The 26,226-nt window shown below is 35.7% G+C and overlaps 1 protein-coding gene across 8 annotated transcripts in view; it reads right to left on the reverse strand.

Moving 5' to 3' along the window:
- Positions 1-26,226, reverse strand: part of SBF2 (SET binding factor 2) — a 288,713-nt gene that overhangs the window by 71,414 nt on the left and 191,073 nt on the right. For 4 of the 8 annotated variants that reach the window (XM_075094794.1, XM_075094793.1, XM_075094798.1 and 1 more), the window contains exons 17-18: positions 19,362-19,430; positions 11,556-11,624 (exon numbers count right to left, since the gene is read on the reverse strand). In XM_075094794.1, the coding sequence (XP_074950895.1) occupies positions 11,556-11,624; positions 19,362-19,430 (138 nt within the window). The remainder of the gene's footprint in view (positions 1-11,555; positions 11,625-19,361; positions 19,431-26,226) is intronic. The other 4 variants (XM_075094800.1, XM_075094797.1, XM_075094795.1 and 1 more) reach the window with 1 other exon arrangement.

Consider the following 26,226-nt stretch of genomic DNA (forward strand, 5'->3'; position numbering starts at 1 on the left):
CGTTTGTGGGATTGCTTTTGCTCGAGGACCTGGGTGCACTTGGTGGGTGATGCGGGAGGATGGAGAAATCCGATGTGTGCCTCAAGGGGATTTGATTTTGGGCGAAAACAGTCAATGAACTGAATGGCACAATGCGAACTGCTATATAATATTGTGTGTCACCTCTGTGTTGTAGCAATGATATCAAAGTACGAGCCTCCCAACCCATGGAAGATAAACTGTGAAACAAGCGAAGTGCATCAGTGATGGAACGATGACTGACTCGGTATGCAGCAACCCAACGCCACGCACACCACCTCTCCCACCCTGAATGATTGATACGACAGATGGAGCCCAGAGTCATGGACTGGGTGAACTCAATGGGCATTTTAATGGACATTTTGCAGGGAAGGTCCATAAACTAAGGGAATGATGTCTGTGTATTATGTTAAAGGATGGGAAGGGGAGGGGTGGTGGTTGGTAAGGTTGTATTGGATCGTATGGGACCTGGGCGTGGTGTAAATGGTATGGAATAAGGAGTAGAGAATGTGCTGGTTTTGGCTGAGAAGGGGTTAATTCTCCTCACTGTGGGGTGTCGGCTACCTTTCCAGCTTCCCGCACGGGGGGGGGGGGGGGGGGGGGCTGGGAGGGGCAGGGCCAGGGCGGGGGCGGCTGATCCCGACTGGCCAATGGCAGGTTCATTCCATACCATGTGACATCATGACCAGTATATTAAGGGGGGACAGTGGCAGCGTGGGAGCGGCACAGGGTTGGGTCGGTGGGCGGTGAGCAGCTGCGGCACGTGCGGTCTGTTTCGGCGGTTCGTTCCCCTCCCCCCTCCGGGTTTCACACCTCTCGTTGTTCTCCTTTACATTGCATTTCTGTTGTTGTTTCTTTTAATTTTAATTATTAAACTGTTCTTATCCCAACCCACGAGCGTTACCCTTCTGATTCTCTCCCCCATCTACCGGTGGGGGAGTGAGCGAGTGACTGTGTGGGGCTGAGCTGCCGGCTAAACCACGACACCCAGTTATTACAGCATCTAAGTAATCCCAAAAAGGGTAATAACGTAATTCTTTTTAAGCTCTTCTGTCACGTCATTCTAGTAATTCTTTAATTACTATTTCCCTTCTCCTATGGCAGTTTTCTCTGTCTTCAGTGGTAGAATTATCTCTGAAGTTCTCTCAATATACAGCATTCCCTTATCTGAAGAACCTATTAAAATAACAGTTCTCAAGTAGTCCTCAAGAACAGGATGAGCAAAATAGTCAGAAAGATGTAAGAGTACAATACAGAATATAAATTGCAAATTAATAGAAAGATTGTAACAGTAATGGATCTCATCTTGGCAATAAAAATTATATATACTACATGGTTCAGAAGGTGAAAGAGAGAGGATGGGCAAACCGAGAAGAGCATCATGAAGAATTGTAAAAGGACAAGAAACCTGAACTTATTGCACTTTGAGGTAAGTCATTTGGGAGATTAAATGAAGGTGCAGTGTGACCAACAGGCAAAGAAAATGATTGCGGAGGTGCTGGATGCAAGTGCATTACAGAGCAGGATATTGTAAGGAAGACTTCTGCCAAATTGTAAGATCCAGATACAGCATGAGCAGTGTGTGAGGAAGAGGAGAGCCTACAACACCTGCCTAGTAAATTCTTATTGGCAGGAGTGCTTTGAACTAATAACAAAGAACTGATGTGGTATTCACAAGTTCAGAAAGCCAGTGATGAATCAGAGGAAGCGAAGACGAGCATCCTAACAAGAGTTTCAACTGTAGGAACTATTATGAAGCTTAAAGAAGCAGCAAGTGGATAAAATGCAGGGATGTGGATGAAAACAAGAGTAGCAGATACAAACTTCAATTATGGGCTTGAATAACTGGGTGAAGAATAATGTGTATGAGTGAAGGGGAAAACCATAAGACAGGAAAGCATTTGTGACACCCCAATTCTTTGGCCACATCCAGTTTAAACTGTTGATGAGACACCTAGGAAGACAACACAGAAATTCACACAAAACCAGGTACTATACACAAATATATCAGCAACTTATCTTCCCATCTGTAAGCATTTGCTCTCTTCTGGAAACATAAAACAATGCTGCTTGAATCATGATAGATTATAATGCTCCAATGAAACTGAATTCAATAAAAGGAATTGTGTTTTCATGCAGAAAATTAAGTTCCTTGTACTGGAATAAGGATGTAGTGATCAGGAGGTGAAGTTGAACTTACAGATATGGAAAATGTATGGGACTGTTACTTCAGCGTTACATTCCTTCACTTTAAGGTTAGAAACCTTACCAGAAGTTTTAATTAAACCACCAGAAATTCTTTCATAGTGAAAATTCTAAATGAAGCAGTATTTACATAACACTGCAGTCCCTCCTAGAAATAATAACAATGTAAAGAGAGATGGGCTATAACTAAAATTGTTACAGTCGAACTAGAAGTCCATACCACTGCTAGAAAATGACTTCAAGTAGAATCAGGAATAGTTACAAATTATGTAATCCAGTGCTTGTGGAAATACAATGGAAAGGTTTCTGTTTATTTGAGGAGATAGTGGATCAGTTCCTCAGTTACAGAACTAAGCATTTACTACAACATTTGTCTTTACTTCTTATTTTAATTGGGGGTGATGTTTGTCCTTTTTTTCTCCTGACCAAGTACTTCCTCCCACAAACCACTAAGGAAAGGAACTGCAGATTGCAAAGTCCTCTTCAATGTTTCTAATGATGTTATCATTCTGGGAAAGCACTCCTCTTCAACAGAGCAAACTTACCACAGTAATTAATTTCCGAAATTCCTGGTAAAGATACGTATTAAAAAATCCTCCAGTTAGTGTCTCCCACCAACATGCTAAACTGTCATATTATACTTTCCTGTCTTATTTCTTCCAGATTTTTTTTCACCTAAAGATAGTTTTGGAAGTGAGATAAGCTCTACCTGCAAAGACATAAAATCTATTCTATGGAAATATATTATGTATCCATTCAAAACCAAAGTACACTAATTCAAATCTTAAGGATCAACGGCGACATTTTGGCATTTGTGTTTGTAAGTGATATTGACAAACCAACAAGAATCCCTAGGTTCCTGTTTTAACTTAAAAAGTATGTTTGCTTTTACAAAAATAATTTACTGAACTATAATCTTTATACAAAAGCAACTTTTAATGGTTATAATAAAAACCCTTCACTGGGAGAGTGTTTGGAAATATTGACAGAACTTTGACCTTCACCTACTATTCTCTTCCGTGACCCCACTCATATTCATAAACACCTGCCAAGTAACCACATTATACTCTCTCAAAATTCTACAAAATGCTGCTTTTATGCCATGTCTATAAAACCTTCAGCCATAGGTAACTTAGTGGTGGACAGAATCACCAACAATAATTATGACTAATACTGCTCCTCAGCTTCCTGCATTGCCTCAAACTGCCTGGCTTCAAGTATTACTCCTTATTTCAAATTCATATTGCAAGCTCTTGAGGATAAGGATCTTCATCTTTGTGTTCTTTTGTACGAAAAGACGACCAGCAGTTCTGGTCCATAATTAGGGCTCCTGGATTTTCCAGTAATGCAAATAATGTTAATATACACACTTGATATTATTTTAAAATATCCTTAATCAATCTTTCCCCTATCAATTTGAATATGTGCAAAATGAGTAAGATCTCTGAATGAAGAATTGTTAAATGAGATTATATATGCAAAAGCAATTAAATTATTAAATTGAGTTAAGATTTTAAAATCTAGCTTATATTGTAAACATACTACATGGTGATTTAAGTTACACTAGTGTCAGAAGTCTAGGAACTGACCTCAACCTAAAGGATAAATGTGTATTTTTTCCTTACAAAATATAAATCACCTGAAAGGATTAACTTCCAACCCTACCCCTGCAAAACCAGGTATGTGTATCACTCCCTTTTACACTTTCTATCAACGTTACCACTCACTTTCTCCTAGCAAGCCAGACTGGCATCTGGAGTTGAAACATTACCATCTCTGCTGATATAAAGAAGCATTAGGGCTCTGATAGTGAAAGAACAGCAAAATCCAATGATGAAAGCTAATATATATTTGATACCTTTTACTTCATTTGAAGTACTGCAGAAAAAGCTTTCTTCTCTCCTGTGTGATTTCCTTAAATTCACTGCTGTTTGTTTTGGAAGAATTACGTAAAAAACAGGAACCACTTAAAGTCTGCCTATATATTTTCTTCTGTGGTTCAGCTTCTTCCATAGTGTCCACTATATGATACATCCATGTTCTTGCTGTTTTTTAAGCAGGCAACGATGTATTTCTACATTTAAGGGATTACCATTCTGAGAATGGATAAATAAATAGACTATTAAAAATAACGTTATTTAATACAATTTCCGTCACAAAAACATTCCCATAGACTAAGATAGTATCAGAACTGGCAGAATAGAGATACAAGAAAATTAATGGAAGCAAACAAAACTTCTTGCTAAGACAATAAAGGAAGTCTTTCAGGATAGGAGTTTCCTAAATTAAAGACAGCAGTTCATGAGTGGAGAATTTTAAAGTAGAAGTGATTTCATCCCAAGCACAGCAGTAAGACAGAAATGTTTAGAAGGAAACATAGTGACTAGATGTAAGAACGAAAATATTTCAGTACAGAAAGCTGACGCATTACAGAATGTCCTTCTAGCTTTATAGAAGGCTAATAGCATGCTGATGTTCATGATAATTACTTGGGCCAATCGCAGGTGTGCAGAAATACAAGTTAAAAATGGAAACTCAAGTTAAATGTAAAAAAAAACCCCACTAATTTTGCTTCTCAGAATTAATTGTATCATCCAATAACTTTATGCAATTTCATGGTATTTCCACAAATTCTAAAATAAAACCTGATATATTATTATTTGTTATAAAGTAACAGAGATGATGCTAGTATCAAACTTTCCACTGTTTTCCACAGTACAGCTGGACCAATATTCCACTGATCCCAGCTGACACTAACTGTAAAATTTCCCTGATAAAGACATAAAAATGGAATCAACTCTTCACCCATCATCATAGATTTCCACATGGGCCTTTCGTTAGGTAGCTTCTCGTGATTTCATGCTTAAGTGAAATTGATGCTTAATATGCTTAAGTGATGTTGATGCTATACAACAGAGAACACATTTCAAGTTATGATACTTCTGTTACATAATTATCCTTGAATTGCGTCTCTCTTGGAAAAGCATTTGATGGTAATAGTTAAAATATGATAAACTACTCTGATTTTCTCTAGTACTGCCTCTTTAATCTTCAGAGAAAGTCCTTAACCTTATAACTGGGAATCCCTCCCGCACCTAACAGGCTCTGGAATAAAGTGGTCATTTATTTAGGCATCTCAAGGAGTAAAGGCTGTCTTCCATTGAACGTGTGATAACTGTTATTGAAACTTGGTAATTCATTTCAACTAGGAAAGTATACACTCAAATTAATTTCATTTTATTATTATGCTATGTGAAAGAGCATACATATTTCACTATGGAAAACATTAGAACTATTTATATTTGTGTCTCAACATGGAATAATTCCAGTCTGACATTTTATCATTAACCTCAATTTTTTTTCCTAAGTCATGATTTTGTACTCACCTTGAAGAAAAAAAATCTTAACCAAACTTAAACAAAAATCACTTCCAATAAACCTAGACTAACATCTTTTTAATCTTGAAAATGCTACTATGATAGTTCCTAAGATGACCTGAATAAATGTTCTGTATTATATTCAAAAGTTTTAAGCAAAATTATTTACCAAATTTTGGTAATCTTTTAAGAACACTGAATAAAGCAAGTCTCCTGTTTCATGTAATTCTATTTCCTTCTCCACAGAGAAAGGTATAGGCATATGGAGTACAAATGATAAATGGGCAGACATGTAGATGACAGCCAAACAATAGCATACCCTAAGGATTTCAGTTAGCCTTAGTCTGCAAAATATTTCTGTGATGTTTTATTGCAAGTTTTAGGATAAAATTAGCATCAGTATCAAACAGAGATTTTATTCAAAATTTGGTGGCTTACAAGCATTAAAATAAAAAACAATTAAAAAAATTAATCCTTCCTTCATCCCTCCCAAGAATTACATATTTTAGTCACGTAAAAATTATGAAGCAGTCTCCAACGCATCTCACTGCATTATGATAAATGATAAATGTCAATTTTAATGTAATGTATCCAATCTGTGAGACAGTTCTACTGTGTTTGGGTTACTTTTGCTAAAACTAGATTAGCACTATCCAAGTGTATATCAAACCATCAAAACCAGCAACTAACTCACAAATCTAGATTAATCCTTGTGATTCCAAAAAATACTGCAGCTCTGGCTACTGCAATTTAAAGAAATGATTGTCTATAAAATAGGGAAATCCACTCATTATTTCTACCCAGAACAAACTACTTTCAGAATAGTATATTTTATGTCACTTCCTTTATTCAAACACAGGTGATCAGAACTGTCGCTTCTGAATGCCAAATAACAAAAATTTGCAAATGTGTTACTATCTACTATGTAGTGTGGCAGAATATCGTTAGAAAGGTATGGAACACAGGTGATTATACACAGTTCAAACATAAAATTCTAACTGTAAAATTTAAACAAAGATCCCCTGGAACCGAGAAAATTGTATTATAATCTGCACATTCAGGTTCTGCAACGGTTGAGGGATGCAAGAAATAATGTTTGATCAGACTGCCAGACATCACCTTAGCTGAAAAATGAGGGAGAAGTGGACTGACTGTGATTTGGCATGAAATAGCAGTGAGGAAGAGAGCTTTTGCTCCCTCTGCCTGCTGTCCAACTGACAGGCTGAAACTGGTGCCTGCCATTGATCATCACTCTTGCTGCATACTGAACCTTCAAGAAATGCATCTTGCCACCTTGGCAAAGAGACATAATCAGAATATTTAAATCCTGTGAATTTGACAATGCCAACTGTATGATCGTCAAACTCTCTTCCTTGGTGAGTTAATAAAATGAAAATATGATTCAGATATGTCCTTTTCATCTTGACCTTTCTTCCCAAGTGTAGAAAAAGATTTCTCTTCCGCAGCACCAGGGAATACTACGTTTCTATTTTGTACACAGAAAAAAATGACTGCATACCAAATAAACATGGGTCATCTGTACCAAAAAGACATGGAAAAATTCTTTTATCTTAATGTATAAATACATTTTATTTATACTGCTTCAATTTTAAACAAAATTCCAACAGTATTACTAATGGTAAACTAAAACCTTTTTCTAACCAGAAGCAAAAGATGTGTTTGTTTTTGTGACATTAACAGTACACACCAAAGCCACTGTCACTGATGAGTCACATTTTGCTAGCAGCTTATATCCAATATTTAAAATTTTTAAAAAGCATTGTGACTATTTTTTCTTTAAAATCTCAATTATTTCTCCAGGCCACAAACATGCAACCAGTACTGACTTCCTGTCTATGAATTTAATCCCACCAGCTATGAGTTAGAGTGAGATCAAATCCTGCCTGATCAAGTTTCACAACAGATCACTCACCAGACTTCAGGAGCTGGAATTCTGAAATTTCACCAGACATCCCAAGAGCTGATAGCATGCTGTACACAGGGTGATGTTCCTTGTTATTTTAATTAGATATATGTAGAAATACTCTAGACTAATCTTTATGTTAGCAAAGACATTAAGGCAAGACCTGTTAGATCAGGCAGGCTTGTTCCTTTCTCTGCATTTTTTACTGTTTTCTCAAGAATATTTTAAAATATCTCAAGGCTAAAGCATTGACCAGTTCATAAGATGACCACTATAGAATCTTAGCAACATCACCTCTAGGAATATGTTTCTCTTACTACTCAGTTTCTTTCTGCTGGACTCACATAAAAACACATCCTTCCCATTATTTATACACCTGAAACACTTGGTGTCTGCACTATGTGTGGCCACATACAGTAAAGCTATTTAGGAAGAACAGGTAATTGTTTCATTACTGCTCTGCTTTGTGTTAGGTAAATAAAATGAAACTCAACATTTTGTATACACAATAGTCCTTTCACAAAGGAAAGGAGGTAGATGTGATGTGCAACTTCTTATTATTTCCTTTGAAGCAACAGGCATTATATTAACAATAAATTGTAATGACATGAAAACCCATAATGATTTCCTATCAAAATGCTATAGCAAACATAGATGGTAAAATACATATTTGACTGATATAGCTCTACAACATTTTTAGATTTACTACAGGCTTTCTCATTGATAACTCTAGCTGGAACACCACTTGTGTAGCAACACCAATGCACACACAAATGAAAACCTGCATCACTATTAGATTCACAATTCCTGTCTATTCCTGGCTATCAAGAACACTGTGCAGTTTCAACAGGGATAGCTGAAATAATATTTAATATGCTGCTGGCATTAAACACAGTAATCTGATAACAGAAACATCAATAAAAACAAATACATCCTGCCAAGCACTACTTCACCATTTTTGGAAAGCACAAACACAGTCACACTTACCACAGAGGTAAGACAGTTCTTCATATTGAAAAAACAGTATTGGAATACCTGTGGTCTGCCTACAGAAAAATGAAATGCAGCTTGACGCGTATGTGCGCACATGCATGTTTGTGAAAACTACTCCGTATATGGTAATAAAATAAAATTGACAAGCAACTCGGCAGAAAAGGCCATGACAGAGTTTGACAGTGCAAACATACCAGTTTTCCTGAAGGTATTTTATTAAAAAAACAAATAATGCCCAAAACAATCTTATATTAATTTGTACATTTCTCTTGACTTACTGGAGACAGAGCAGCAATATGCTGTGTTAAGCAATAAAACCTTGATCATTTGATCTAGAATTTCGATAAAGGGAAACCAAGTGAAAAGAGAACTTATAACCTGTTAATACATTAGAAAGCAGGAAGTTCAAGGGAGAAAAGTAAAGCAGCAGGATTTGATATTATTTCTCCCCAAAACAGGGGAAGAGGAACATTACTTTAGTGTAACTCTAGAGCAGGAGTCCCTCCAAAGGGTTACAGAGATGTTCATGTGGTGGAAAATGATATGCATTTTCCTTAATTTAAGAATACTGATGCAGAATCTTGTTCCTGCATAGTCACTCTAGTCTAGGATACCATTCTGAAAACCACTACAGAAGCTGAAAATGCTCCAAAATGTTTCATTTTTACTCAAATTCCAAACAGAACCTTAAACTGTTAATTATAACTAATCACTGCAAAGTTTGTCTACTGATCTTGTGTTCTGAAAAACACATCAGTTCGTGCTTAGTATGAATAGTTTCATACAAGAGTAAGTACTTTTGCCAAAGAATTGTATCTAATGGGACATACCAAAGGGGGCCATTGCTGAACCTGAGGATTAGATCTGGGAAAAACAAAATTCTTTTTCTATTATGCATTAACAGCTGGCTTTTGCAACTTAACAGTCAGGTTACTTTAATTTCTAATTCAGGTCCGGAACACTTTAAAAAAAAAAAAAAATATGCTTCTTACATCCGTGGACTCACCATTTCCTGACTCTACAGCTTTAGAGTTAAACAGTAAGTATTTAGGTACTTAGTACTAGGTTGTTACACAAAAGATTTCAGAGAACTTTTTGTGACAGAAATGGTGTGAGATCTGAGATCTTGGTACTCCTACCGAAAATACAAGCGTATAGAAGAAATATTCTAGATTCAATCCATCTTTTTGCTCTTGATTGTGAAATTATAATTTATTTAAGCTCATTTCTACACTCTTGATACTCCACACAGAGAAAAGGGTTTTGTTTAGTATTTTTTCTCCTATTTGATCACACTTTACCAAATGAGGAATCTAACCAAACTGCTACAAATCCCCAAAATACTCTCTGTACCTCTTGAGATAAAGAGCTATGTGGACTTTCTTGGCCATTTTTATTAGAAGAACTAAAAATCACAAAATAAAACAAAACTGAAGTCAATCTTTCTTCACAACATAGGATTAATGCAGTAGCAAGAATAAAATACGGAAATGGAAAATCTATAGCTCATTAGCTCTTTCTCCAAATTAAGTATTAGTGGCAGATACAAATGACAAACAACTCATGATTCGCTTACTCAAGGGTTCAAGAGAGGGAACAGAAAAAAGATGAACTTGTAATTGAAGATGGCAGAATGTTTATTTGCTCGGATTGAAAATTTGAGTGTCTTACCACATTAGCTTATATAAGAGAATGCAAATACTCTGTAGACTCTTTCCAGAAAGCAGTCTTGGGGTATTATGTACAGCTCTAAAATAAAGCCCATTTTTTACTTACTTTCTCACAGTTCAAACAATTAGAAGTGAGAAAATCTACCATTTTATGCTCTATGTATATATTAAATACTGTCTTAAACAGAAGATGTCAAGAAACTTCCAATACATATGACTTTGTCAAAATTCCTCTCAGCTTCAGCAGATGTATCTGTGTTCTATGACTGGTAAAGTTCACCGTTTTTTATTCTAAAAACTATATGACAGAATCTATTTCTAGTTTAAAACAACCAGAAACTGTTCAATTAGAAGGTATAGTTTAAGTTAAAAAGCACTGACTGATTTCTCAGCTAATTGTTGCAGAAATGTTAGTTTCTATTCAGCTAAAAAAGGAATCTCTTTGCCTTTTATTTATGGCTACTCATAAATGCCTCATGTACCATCTGAACAATGGAAGATTATATTTTTCTTAATTTCTGTCCCATTATTAATGTCTAGCTAGGCTGTCACAGTAACTAATATTTTGCAGTACCATGATGCATCAAATACCAACGATTAAACACTTACCTCCCAAACTGGGTTGTATAACAATATTCATGTTGAAGAAATATTGTTTAATATTGCAAGCAAGTCCATATTCTGAACCTCTTATGTCCTCAGATATGTACATCCTAAAAAGTGACACCTGAGCAACCCAGAACTGGTAAAAATGCTACTGTATTGGGACACTGAAATAACTACAGTCATACTACAAAAGTTCTGCTTTTGAAATAACTGCTTGCAGAATTTGCATTATTTATATTTCTATATTTACTATCATATTTTATCACTATCAAACACTATGCAAAAAAAAAAGAAAAAAACCAAGACATTGAAAACAAATATACATCATATTCTCCAAAGTTAACAACTACACAGATTGAAAACTTCACGTGTACTTTTTGGCCAATGCTTAACATGCCAAATTAAACAAAAAAAGTACTCCAATAAACAGGTTTTACACAGTAACATCAGAAATGATTCTTTTCAATTACTTTAGCGACTAATTATAATTCAGTGATAATTCTCTAGCCCATTATATAAGCCTGCATTTAGTTCTGGGTGAATTTATCATAATCATTATCACCCAACAACACTTAAGTGTAATTCAGAAGCAAAGTCCATAACGGCCTATTAAAAGACTTCCATTGACATCAATCAGTCTTAGAATGAACCTTCCTACCTGCCATGTATCTTCCGTCATCACTTTCTTCATTTTAACAATGTATGTAATGCAAAAAAAAAAAACAAACCACAAAATAGGAGTTGTTTTCAATAATACCTTACCCTATAAAAAGCAGTTGTCAGTGGTAGCAACGCTGCAGCAATGCTATATTCTTCTGAAGATGAACAATCCTTCAAGAAAAACACATGAAGAAAATAAGCAAAACCATTTTCAATGTTATGCATTATAAATTCATTTCTGCTTTATGGAGTCCCTCTGATTTCCTTCCTATACACAACGTAACTTTTAATCACTTGATATTATGTGTGTTCATGTGTGCATACATACACATATCTTTCCTTGATTTCTGCTAAATAGGTAATACTATGATTCTTCCAATCTAAGGAACTTATTAGCAGCTTTCTCACTCCAAGGTCCAAAATATAATTTCACCAACATAGTTTACAGAAAAAAAGGAAAGTATTCCTCATTCAGGAAACAATAAAAAGGTAGCTTGCTTCCATTTGGGTCAACAGCAAATCTGACTAAAATGGAAGTGATGTGATGACAAAAGAATGTACTTTCAAAAAGTTTACAAAAAGAAATTGACATTTATTTAATATGAAATAATCACCTCCACAGTCTCTACAAAGTTTGGCACAAGGTTAACTTTAAAACAAGATGAAAACCCACTCTTTCCACAGTCTCAGAATGCCTCAGTCAACAGTCAAGTGTCTCATTCATGTCTCTCTAGGCTGAAAGGTGTATGCCAAAGTAAATCAACTAGTAATTGCACTGATGAAAATAGTGATTTTATTACGGAAGTCTTTTAAAAGAAACCAGAACTGGAATGTAACTTAATATTTAAAAAACAAACTACTTGAATTTTTAAGACTTTTTTTAAAAACATAGAACAAAAAATACGCAACAGGAGTTTAAAAAGGTACTTTTTTTTTTAAAGTGACCGGATTTTTTTACTAGCTCTTTTTGCCAACACTGAAGAATACAATAACACACACAGCTCTACTAGACAAATGTATCACCATTGTGCCCCTGGATGATGAATGGCAAAACACTTCCATTTGAACAATCCATTTCAATATTTTTAACATTCGTTCTTACAATGGGCACCCTCGAACTCAAGCCACTCTCCTATTATCTATAACGTCTGACCAAATTCCAAAATTGAAGTATCCCAAGGGTTCCTCTGCCAGACTTCTCATTTATGCCTTCATCTCATATCAGAGTTCTCTAAAACACACCAACTAGCAAAAACTTGGCACCAGCCAACTGTGATAGCAGAAATATAAAATCTGCATTACAGAAACAATCACGTTAAGGATCATTAGGGTGTTATTTGTATTCATCTCTCTCTTCTTTCTTAAATAGCTGCTGAGTGATTATGGACTGCAGGTTTGAAACAATAGTAAAAAAAACTCATCACAAGACTATTTTGCTTCTCAATACTTTAAACATCCATTTCATCCTTTGTGATTTCCCAATAACAAATACTTAATCTTCGATTAATCAAGCTCACCTAAACAGAATACCAATGTCCAAACACAGTTAAATATAGTAGCATTTAGAAAACTACTTACATATGGATTCTGAAAAGGTGTACAACAAGTTCATAGATGTGAAGCTTTATTTCTGCACAGTTACTGAAGGTTTTAACATGTTTAACTCTGCATGAATGCATGTATGCTAACTGTGCATGGAAAACAAAAGGTGTGCAAGTGCTCACACTTCATAACATATTCCAATCTGGTAGAGGAAAACAGTAAGAAAAGTGGACACTGCAAAACTCAGTATTTGTTTTAACGATGCTTTTCAGTATTATTCAGGCACGTATATAAAAAACCCCAAATTAGTTTGTAAGATGTCAGAACAGTAAGTCTAAAGGACATAGCCTCAGCTGCTTTTCATTTTCAATTTCTGCATTATTTCCTATTGCTATCTATATCCTTAACCCCCATTTGGAATTTAGCACATGTATTTGTAGTTTAATATAAAGATAAGATAATACGTTGTTAGTATTTTTTCACTTAACCAGAAAACTTCCCATTTAAAATGAGACATTAAAACCTTTAGGAATGCTCTACAGTTTTCAGAGAAATACATATCTTATTTCCATATGTGCTTATTTATAACCAGGTATAAAATGATCCACCCTCATTGTTTTAAGTTATCTGCTTAATCCCTTAGCTCAAATCATTTGTAAGAGTTTTGGCTTTTACCCAAAATATACATAAAAATATCTTTATAAAAACTGAGTAATGTATCTTCACCTAGAGAGCATTCAATATTCCAAGAGCTAAAATATGTCTCAAAGATATATATCATCACCACATAAACAACACAGTAGATTATTTTTCCATTCCTTCTTGCAAGTATGAAATTCTCCACATATTCTATGTCAGCAGTACCCGCTGGACTTGTAGTATGAAAGTAATATAGTTTTTTCTTCTTCTTCTCCAGCATATGACAAGAAATGTAAAATGATCTCAGTTAGTAATAAAGTATAATACTGCTTTTTTAAGAATAGTGAAATTAATTAACTCTTTATCTGCTTTGTTGCTGCAAGACAGAATGCCATAGTTAACAGAGACATCGCACTGAAATCTTAGCTTCTCAACTTTACAGGAAAACCAAAGTACTGGAAATGTCATATATGTATTGTATACAATTGATTTAGACTCCTGAAACAAAGAAATCCAGCTGCCTTATATATAAAAAGGTCTCTAATACTGTGAAAAGTATCTCTTACTACTGCCACAGAAGTAGACAAATCAAATACCATAAAAGAATGAAAGCTGTTGCCCATAATTTGCACAAAATGAAGCTGAAACACATCTGTGGAAGAAAAATTATCCCCAGCAAAGTTATTTCTTAAAAACAATATCTTATGACAGTGAAATACAGACTTCCACCAAGCCATGTGCAGAGTACTACTTTGAATCCATGCCTGAGTGAAGACCTGGCACATTATTCTGGCCATACTGATCATATATTCAGATAGTTGCTGAACTATGTAGCAGATTGGAAGTGTTACAGGAATCCATGTGCATTTAAAATAGTTTTGCTATACTGAATCGACAAATGAATAATAAAATGAGAATGTTTTTCTGTACATTATTTACTTTGACAATACATGTGATTTACTTTTATGTTCTGCTCAGTTTAAACAGGCAGCAAAAGTCTGGTGGTTAGGTATTGTCATTATATTGCAGAACTGACAACTATGAAGTTACACATTTTGACCGCTTGGATGCACGGGACTGGTAGTATCTGGTGAGGCACTGATGGCTTTTGGAATCTGGTAGGTTGCTTAGGCTTCTGGTGCTGGAGAGAAGAGGCAACTCTTCTCCTCATTCTTGACTTCGGAGCAAGTACTGACCTGAAGTTTTCTTTGGAAAACAAGGTATTGTATGTCATCATTAAGCTGAGATGCCCTCCACAATCTGATCCTAGTGATGAACAGCTAAGAAAAGCCACCACAGGTAAAGGTTCCTCCTTGATCTGCTACTGAAGGTGCAAGCCCAGATTCAACAATGCCCTTAAGCACCCTTTGATGTTCCACTGACTACAAGAGCAAGCTGAAGTCAGTGAAGCACAGTGACAGTTAAGCACAAGCTTACATACCTTCCTGAACAGGCTGCAGTAGGGATTTCTACTTTCTCTTAGTCACACAATAAAAATCTAGGAGAGATATATAAAATATCTGATAACGTTTGGACTGAAATTTTCTTTTTAAATCCATCTTGATAGTCTCTCTCCTTAATTGTTAGTTGATACAGTATGTTTCCTGTGGTAAACCACATTCTGCAGTAAGGCAGTAAGCTTTTCAGACAGACACCACATTTGTAATAATCTACAGAAATCTGAGTATGTTGAAAACTTGAGACCCAATTTTGCTTTACATTCAGCAGCACTATAAATAAATGGAATTACCCGCAGGCCTGCTATCCCATGAAATTAACATAACATGCAGCGAATGCATTCAAACTAAAAAGCTAAACATGGCATCTCTTGATCCATTCTTTTTCAGCCATACAGTATGATGCATGCATGCTCTATCAAAAATACTGCTAAAGTAACCCTCAACACTGCATTGTCCCTCTTGAGAAATACTGAATGCTGTCAATTTTCTTGAAGACCAAGAGCATTTATCACCATGCAGGACTAAGCTTATAATGAATCAAGAAAAAAAATGCCAGAAACTTTAGTGTCATATGTGTTTTTAAAGCACTAAAACAAGAATTGTTAAGTCAGCATGGGTAAGGTAACCATAAACTATGTGCTACATTGGCTACAAATTACAGGTGAAATATTGGTTCCAAATTCAACAGGTTATTTCAGTGGTGCCAGGATTTAATCCTTATCGTTACAGATACACTACGTGAGCACAGTTTTACTGAATCACAGAAATTTTATTGCTGACACAGTTTACATTTTGGAAATATAAACTGTCACACATAATGTGCAAGACTTTTTTTGTCTGAAGTAGTAAGAGAATTCAGCAGTCCAGTTTAGCAAGGAATAGGGATTCACCATGTAGAACTGCAATGTAATTCAAAACTAGAACTGAATTTTAATGAGCCCATTTTAGAAAAACCATTTTCATTAGACAAGATGAATAAAGTTTATGCATTGTATATAAATACAATATTAATGCAACTGAACTATTAAAACCAGTAGTTTTTATCAAAGAAAACCTATTCCCTGTTAACCGACGTTACAACCAATGCCCTTCTTTATATTCAATCTCAGCAGAGTTAAAAATCCAAGAAAATAATCTGACAATTTCACAATGTACTGATTATATCTAATATAATTATATGCTGCCTTGAATGAAAGGTGAAAAAAACATAGTCCTATTTGGAATTTCCAATGTAGCTTTTAAAAGTATCTATACTACAAGTTTTAACTCCACAGATAAAGCTATCGTCTGCAGCAATAGTCAAAGTGACATATTTTGCTGGAATAAATGCCAATATGACACTAATTACTTAGATTACTTATTACTAACAGCATATAATTAACTTCAAAAGAAAGCGTGGAATCTTCTTATTGAAATTATGGTCAAAATTGTTTTTTCAGTGAAAATTAATGTACAGTTACTTTCTTTCTAATATTCATATACCATTTTTCCTAGTGAAGTTAACATCACTGCTAGCCACTGCTCTACTTTATAACGGTATCAAGGTTTTCTTTTTTTCTTGTCACCAAAGGTGAAATCAAACCTTTCTGAGACAGCTACAATTTTGTTAAATGCAACTCTTCTGGGACTTATGAAACAGGACGGAAGAAAGACATACCTAGGAGGCCCATATAGCTTATCAGCAGAACTACACCACCACACTCAAAATGTGGAATATACTGCCTTATGTAATTCTTATCACTTTTAAAACTTCTCAATTTGATGTATACAGTCTTGCAAAGTTATTAACTCACAAAACCCCTCTTCCTTCATAAATGACCCTAGCCCATTTTACATGTTACTCATTAACACAAGCTTTTAAATTAAATTTTGTTCTACTTAAACACTGTTGCAGTGATTCTCAGTAAAGAAAATTAAAAAAACCCCATACACTCTTATTATCTATTGTTGCCAGGTTTAACATCGACCAGAACCACACTTTGGGCTTTTGAGGAGCAACTTCTCAGATTGCTACCTGGTTTACTATCTGACAGCAGTAATTCAGCACAAAGTAGACAGACTTCACCTGTGCTCTGAATTATGCCAGATGTAATACTTTCTTCATCCTCTATGGCCATTATGGTCATGCAAGTGCAAATGCAGAAGACAAAGGAACTGCACCCAACCCAGAAGAATCCTCACCATTTTGTTGGGTTTGTGATCTTTCTGCCTGACTGGGAGTCTTCAAAATGACCATTTCATTAAGGAACCTATCCTGCCAGCAATAGGATGCAGGATGCTGTAGGTCTGCCATTTCAGGTAGCAGGAGATCCAATTCCATGTTAGAAGGATTTTACTTCCTGAAGAGTTTCATATTTGTCTTCACCTGGCCCTGAATTCCCATAGGTTTGTCTGTCCTTGAAACATAGCAGTATAAGGGACAGAATTCAGCTGACACCATTTAAATGGAATTACACAACCACATAATGTTCACTGATTTTTAAGTTTCCTTTTGCTTTACTCTGCATGTTCAAAAGTTAACGAACACATTCTCTCTATGCAGTTCCATTGTACTTCTGATCTCACAGCAAGCCAAAACAAGAAACAACATTTTATTCAAAGAAGAGCTGTTGAGTCTCCCCCCCTCCTTCTTTCTCAATAAATACATTTCCATCTAGGGTTGAGATTAGTAATTTCCTCCTTCTCCTAAGAAATTATATTTAGGAAACCAGGAACCTCAATTTTTATGTGCATAAATTACACATTCTTCACTGTATTTTTACTGTACCCCAAAAGCCTAAAAACATTTAACTTTTTTTGCAAGATACTGATAAACACAAGAATGCCATCCCTTGCGTCTAAGCACATCTGAGTTTCTTTAACAGAAATGCCATGCATGTTTCTGAATACTGTCATGAGGCCCATGGCAATAAAGTTCAACATACTCAGGCTGTAATCTTCTCCCAAGGAAATGGTTGGGATGCCAAGATGCCTTTTGACTTTTATTTCACAGCAGGGCTTCATTCACAGTGACTCTGTCCAAACCTTAAACTACACCAGCTGTGATACAAGGTCCTGCACAGTAATTTGTAAAAAGTATTTGACAAACAACGTTCAAATGATAGAATACATTGCAATTCATGACAAAACAGTGATCAATATCCATTAACTACTCAGTTGGAAAGGGGTGATTAATTCATAATGTATCTACAGGCTGCAGTGTACTCCTAAAGCCCTGGTAGACCACAGCACTTAAGCAGTGATTCCAAAACATAAGTACAGGATACTTCGTAAACCACTTTACAGACGGCCTGCTTAATTGACTTCAGGAACAACGGAAAAATGTTTAAAATATTAGAAGAACTATTAAAATAGATGCAATATTCCAGTATAGTCCAGTTATATATCAGTGAATCTGTTCACAAGTACACAGTGAACGTTCTTATGCATTCTAGCATCCATTCAGTGTGCAGCAGTATCTCTTCTCCTAAATTACAAGCAAAGTCACAAACTTTCAAGCATGTAAGAATATGTTCATCTTAATTTAATTTTACTGTTCTCAAAGTTTCATGCTATTTTCTAATTTCATATACTTTTAATAAAAATGCATCACATCATCAGTGCACATTCTACACTATTTTTAGAACTTAACAGGAATTAACACCTTTTTTAAAAAAAAGGTCAGATTTCTACGGGTATGTAAAGTGATTCACTGAAAAATCATTTTTTCAATTTAGAAAAATATTGTTTGGATAGAAGTGGAATTTTATACCTATCTGAAATGTGAAGATTCAACAGTCAGCTCAAATCAATTACTTAAAGAGTCTGGGTCTAGTTCACTAGGGAGAAGCTGAACAAACAACGGCTGATGAAATGTAACTTGGAAGCAGGCTCACTGAAAATTTTCCATTTCATATGTGATGACAAAATAATATTTTATTTATGCTAACAACCCTCACTGACATCACCTTAGAAAAGAGAACTACTAAATTCCAAACTTGTCCCCTTGGGATACTCTCTCACAGGTACCTTGTCAATTATAACTGAATTTCCAGGGAAACAGAAATAAAACCTTCGTCAACACCTCAAAGAAGGCAAGGAACAGGTACAGGGTATCTACGGGCTGGACTGTAGGGAGCAAGTCCTCAATGAAGGCATTTCCAGAAACATGAAGAACAAGAAAGCGTTTGAGAACAGAAGGCAGAGGCTGACCAAGGGCAAATGGATCAATCTCTACCATGAAATAACAAGTGCCATAACTGAAGAAAGTACAGCATGTCTCATTTACCTTGGCTTTAACAGGGGTTTTGACACAGGCTCCTTTGGTATCCTTGTAGGCAAGTTGAGAAGATACGGTCTAGATGAAAGAGGGGAAAACTGATGGCACTGTCAGACTCAAAAGACAGTGCTCAATAATTTCAAGTTTAACAGGCAGGTGGTTGTCATGTTTTCAGAGGCTGATACTGCGGCCTAATGTTTTCATTAACAACCTGTAAAATGTTATGAAATGCATTTCATCATATTTCTGGGTGACATCAAATTTGAGGGAGTGGTAAATACACTGGAGGATAGGACTGTTACTAACCGGCATCACAGCCTGTCAGAAATAGACTGACAAGAACCTCCTGAACTTCAACAAAGGCAAATGAAAAGTTCTGCACAAGGGACAGGGTAACTCCATGCAAAACATAAGCTACGTATGAACTGCACCTGGAACCATGTGCTTCCATTACACATGTCAAAACGACCTAAAAATTAGATAAAGGTGCAAAATTAATTACTTTCTTTTGTTGCTGTTTACAGATATTAGAAAACTCTGTACAGTACAAACAGCTCCAAGGAATCGGTAAAGTAGATAGTATTGCAGTTGAATTGAACACGCACTCAGCATGAGAGGAAATGGAAATATTATTGAGTACCTTGATGTCAGAAAAAAAAGAATTATAAGAATAGCAACAGGCAGAAGTAGTGAACAGATCTACAGTAGTTATGTTTCTCAAAGAAATATGTGTGATAAAGAGTAAGTAAGTGGAAACAATGCACAAGACTGATAGGAGATAGGAGGGGGAAGAATATCTTGTACCAAGTCAAAAATGTTAAACCATTAGTCTCAACAAGAGATATACTCATATCAGGGGCAAAGGAACAAAACAACTGGAGAGCTTAAGGATCTCATCCAAGAGATGGAAACTGTCAGGAAAATGCAGAACTGAAAGAAGCCCAAAAGAACTAAATAAGTATACAGAGGGAAAACACTGTGCTCAACCAGCACAGACAAAAATTATTGGAGAGAAACCTTATGCCAATTTTTTAACAAATAATATATATATTGATACACTGAATGCATCCACAGGGTTCTGGCAGGTATCCCTGGGAACTGAAGTACATGCTCGTGTGGATGCAACACTGCCTCTGGAAGACGCATTTTTCACAAAATGCCAAAAGTGGAGTCTCAATATGTATTTGACATCTTGTTGCCGGACAGCTTCAGTTTTTCTATGCCAACCTTGATAGTACTGAGAAGCTTTGCTACAATTTTGGCAGAGGCACCAGTTAGTCTGTGCACAGTTGCACCAAAGGACACCAAGAACGACATCAACCAGCTGCTTCTGGAAGAAGTTTTCTTGGATCAGCTTTGTTGGTGCAGCTCCATTTCTGCATTCGTGAAACAAGTGTCAGCTGCTGGAAGAGGATATTTCTACGATGACCTGCAGTGGCTGCAGAATTTCAAAGATGACAAAGTGGGGTTTTGTGGTTTTTTTGAGGTAATTCTGCTTATTATAAGGTTGTGAATCTTGAATTCAGCCAGCAAGGGCTTTCCAGCAAGGGGTTTTTCCATGCTTAGGCGCAAATCATGCATTGTATTAGTTGTGCTGGAGGATTTGACAGAACCTAAAATCCCTTGTTGCGAACCCTGCTGCCAGACCTCTCAGTTCCTTAATCAACTGGAATGTAAATTTTCTGTTATGTTTCAAAGAGTAGTTGCAGTTTTAACAACTTTAATACAAATTGTTGTACAAGTTGCCTAATCCAAGAATCAACCTTGTAACAACATCAGAATAGGCTCATTCCACATCATGAAAAAATCATGCTACTAAAGCCATTATCAGAAATAGCTCATTTTTCTGGAGAAAAAACTCCCAGCAAATTTAAGGCTTTATAGCCTGGCTGATAAAGTCTTTTAAAGGATAACAGTTCATATAAAAGAATACCGAAAGCAAATTTGGGAAACTGAAGGACATACATAGTATGCGATTAGGTCGCATGTTGTAGAGCACTGTCAATCTTGATCAAATCTGTGTGATCCAGGAAGAATGTTGTTGCAAAGCCTGGAAAGCCCAAGAGATTCAGAGATTTCAAAAGCAGCTTGATTTAGTAAAGTACTCCCTCCAAGGTAACATTCATCAATGAAATAAGTACATTCTAATACAAATATTTAAACTATGGAAAAGAAAACTTAGAAAAACAGAGTATTTTAATTTTACTTACTGTAAAGTATTTTAAGTGTTCAGATTGTACTTTCCAGTGCATGGGCAGCAGCTTCTTTCAGATGTATACAGATTTTATTTGAAATCTTACACTTTTCTGTGGTTCAGTAATACAAGTATGATAAGTGCATGCGAGATGTGGGAACTATTTCTTATGAAACTTATTAAAAATTACTTCCTTTAATGTTAATATTGTGTTTGTTTTTCTAAGAATACAAGCAAAAACAATTGTGAAGCATATTTTTGTAAGAGATAAATAAAGACAATGGAAGAAACGACTTTGAACTGGCAATTTTAAAACTACCCTCTGAATCTTACAGTCTTAGAACTGGTTGTATTGATACTTTTCTCTGGTATTTTCAAATGACTCCAGGAAATCTGAAGGTTCGAATTCCATGAAGTAACTCTTCTGACTTTGATTACAGAAGGGAAAAAGCAAGCTCCCAGAATATACTGGTTTATCATCTAGTTGAAGCAGCTTGTTTGCATGTCCTTGAAACAAATTCCTGATCTCTGTTAGAACAGTTCTGCAAGGCAAACACTACCAGAGGAAAGAAGAAATCCTTGAGCTTGCTGTGCAGACCAAAGAAGCAGAAGTGTACTAGGGAACATTGCTGTAGCACTGTTTCCCAGCAAAACTGGTTTTTTGCTACAAATTGTAAGAAATCTTGGTATGATCCCTTTCTGTTCCATAGCCTTCTAAATTATTGCTAGTAGCAACATCCAGCTAATCAGCCACAGAGAAAGACTTGTTTGCCAGCTTTCAGCTTGCCAGTTAATCCATTTTAAAACCCTGACAGATCTTCTCCTAAGCTATATCTGATCTTCCTTCCTTCAGGTCTTACTCCAAACGCCTTTCTGCTTTGTTCTTACCTTCTTGAAATTATAGGGGAAAATGCAGAAAGGGGAGTTCTGCTATGGAAGCACAGTAAATGGCAATGAAAAGAATCATAAAAGACAACTTGGGATACAGTGAGATATTAGTGAAGTATTAAGTCCCAGCTACACTCATGCTGTTTGAGATTCCTTCCACATAATTCATATTTCGAGCTTTCAGATGAATGAGTCAGATTACAATGGGTTAAAAAAAAAAAGAGTGGGTAGTGAAAATAAAAAGTGAGAAGTTTAAGCATTAGCAATGGCTTTGGCATCCTAAAAACATCAAGACTCCAATTCCTGAGAATGCAGTAGCAAATTACCAAGTGAGTGTAGAACAGAATTCTGAAGATCAATAGCTAATTTCTGGGCAGCATGGCATTATTTAGTGTGTATACTGAGTGAAACACACGGTATCAGCATGAACTGTTAGCCATGTACAATAAACATAAAAGTGATGACTCAAAAGATAGATATTTCTAATCTGTGTTGCTTCCTACACAAGAAATATGAGCAGATAGCCTGATACATTTTACCATCTTCCTAGTCCTTTGATCTTGCCTGCTAGTTCTAAGTAGCAAAGAAATCCTTAGGCTTCCAGGAAGACCATCACTATCAGAGTTGACATGAATCCCACAGTCTCCACCACCTTCTCTTTCAGTACCATGCTAGTGTCCCATGGCCACATTTTGCCCAAGCTCCTTATGCTGCTGAAATTTTGAATCTTGTTCTTTGCTGTTTCGTAATATTTAAGAGCATAGCTTTTGATTTAGTACTTGGAGACATCCTGCTAGGTCATCTTAGTCAACAACTACATAAAAATTTCAAAAAACTCTTATTTACCACCCTTCTTCTTTGAACCTTCTCCTCCCCACAGAAAATAAAATCATAAAGATCTGCACTTTCTACATTAATACACAGTGAGAGTGCAATGCTACTGATGCCCATTTGTGGAGCGAGACACAGGAATGCAACAATGCAGTGGTGTATAGGAAGGGTAGTGACATGCAGCCGAAGCTGTTCCTGAGAGCACATAGTACATAAACAGGTTAAGTCAGCCTGGAAGGATGCCAAACACATAGCATGGCACTTGCAGCAGTACCACTGGATCCTCCTGAATGAGGGGCACATGAACTGAACAGCAAACTTGCTTCATTTTCAGTGAGGTGCAGAAAATAAGCTACCTTGCCAGGTAATATATTCCAAGGAGTTAATTGCGTGAATGGTAATCATTGCGATGCACCACAAGCGAGTAGAGGGCTAATAATACCCTCCTCCCTCTGAGCAAACAAAGCTCCTCTGTCACGATAGACAAACATTGCACGTATTATATATTGTAAAAAAAATTAATCATTTTGCACTCACAGTTCAATCTACAATTGATCTTATATTTTATTTACACTGATGAATTAATAAATTAAATTAATAAATACTTACATTAGCCTGACTCTTCTCCAAAACAGCCCCTTTCCTTTCCCCGCCCCCTTGGCTATCACTGAAGTTTAGACCAGATTATAGTAATTTCATTTAACTTTACAGCTGGGAATAACTGCGTGGTAGAAATCTGCTAATATATTTTTATAACAACAAAGGGAACATTAAGTTTTTTCTCTTACAATAGCTGATTCTAAACATTTCTGTTTATTTTTGAAATAAAATAAGTAAAAAGCTGACTGATAAGCACCAGAATTTTATATTATAAGGTAAAAATACCTTGGGAGATTTACTGTATTAAATAAAGGTATAAATCCAATAGTTGGATACAGTTTCTGCCTCAAGAAACACGTTAAACTTGATAAATTTTTACGAATCGCAAGAATGCAATGATAAAAGGGTCTTACTTTTTTGTGATAATTTACCAATTATGCAACAACATAATGGTATGCAACTACAAAAATATTTTCCCAAGCATGCAAAAGAATTCACCATTGCCTTCGAAGTACCAGATTTTCTTCTGACCTTAAATATGACAGCTAAGCGTCAGCCAAAATTCACCATTGCTGTAACAATAACACAGAGGTGCTGCACATCTGATTTCGATTAAAATCTCTAGAAAATACCTTGCCATTAAACGTTGGACCCAAATCCTTTATCTTCATCCTGAATGTGTTAAGTATAGACATATACTATGTGTTGCATTTTTATTTTGTTAGTTTATAAAAATGGCATCACTACAGCCCGTATGCAATAAAATAAGGATTACCCTATCCTATTGTGTAACAGCAATGGACTTAGCAAGATCAACACAGGAATGGAAGCTTTTGTATTACCAAAATATGATTACTTCATCTGGGCACACAGAGTTAACAAAAAAATATTAAATTTAAAGATACAGTATTACCTGCCAAATTGCTAGCATACCAGTAATCACTGAAGTGAGATAAAGGTCATCTATATGGTAATACTGGTAATCATTAGACCATCATAGCAGAGTCTGGATTTCCAATTCCAATTTCATATTCCAATTTCTGGAATATGTAGAAGTCCTATAACACAATGCCATCTCAAATCAAGACATGAAGAAATCTTAAGTTAAGGAAACACCTCTCTTGAATTGCAGAAGGTTTCAAAATATCAGGTTTCCAGATATATCTTTCACTGACATATGACTTCCTAAACGTAGACAACAGATTCAATTATTTTGTAATAATGGTTAGTAAAGTTGGTTGACTGTCATGAGGAAAAAAAGAAGTTGGTGAAATCACTATACAGTGACGATAAAATAAATGAAAGAGATTTAATATTGACTAAAAAATTACTACCAAAGCGTGCTACCAAAGAGTGAAAAAATACAGAAAAGAATAAAAAGGAGACCAAGAAAGCAAAGAGAACATCGCATTAGCTGCTTCCAGGGACATCTGTTCTGAACTGAAAGCTGCATGCTGACGAGACAAAGAAATATAACAACACTTTTTGTTAATAAAACAGATTTTAAATGCTGCTAACCACTACAGCTCTTGCATACATTGCTAACCAAAGTTCATTTTTTAAATAAGCACTTCAGCTTTTATTTCTAAAAAAGTTACATATTCATTCAAAATTGTGACAGAATCAAGCTTTACAGTGGTACAGTACAAGCTGAAGGTTTCTGCACTAGATGTTGATGTTCAATATCAAATTTTGGTTTAAGTTTTTTCAGTAAGTTTTTTGAAAGCGTGTCTTCAGGAAAGCTTTCATTGGAGAATTTTGAAAGCATTTAAGTTATGACTTAACATAACTTCACTGAAAACAAATTTGTTCATGGTTTCTTTCTTATTAGACTGTTGTCTGAGTAGCCAAAGAGGTTTCATCATGAACATGCAGATTACAGGCTCCACCAGAATCAACTATCCCCAAGGACCTCTATGGTCAGCTTCTTTTCACTGACCAGAAAACTGAAGTACACACTTGTTCATTTAATTTTTTTAAGTACATAATTATATGTTTCAAATATTGAAAATTAGATAGGAATACATGTAGGAGATTTTAATTTTTGGTTAAGATGGGAAAAAATGGAACCCAGTCCCTTTACTAAGATGTAACAGGGAATGTATTCCCAGTAATACTCCCTCTCCCCTTTAACAAGCATCTTTGTTTCTCTTCATGCTCCCAAGAGTGTCTATTATCAGTAACTGAAACAAAAAAAAATTCAAACTGTCATGAAAACAATGTGCACCAAGAAAATATGTTGGCTTGGGTAAATTTGTTAAACGTTATTTGGTTCAAGCTGACTTGGGAAAAAAGTAATTTCCGCCCAACAAATACTAATCCACTTCTCCAAAAACACAGAATCATAGAATCATTAAGGTT

This window comes from Phalacrocorax aristotelis, chromosome 5 (genome assembly GCF_949628215.1).
Source record: "Phalacrocorax aristotelis chromosome 5, bGulAri2.1, whole genome shotgun sequence".
Taxonomy (NCBI): domain Eukaryota; kingdom Metazoa; phylum Chordata; class Aves; order Suliformes; family Phalacrocoracidae; genus Phalacrocorax; species Phalacrocorax aristotelis.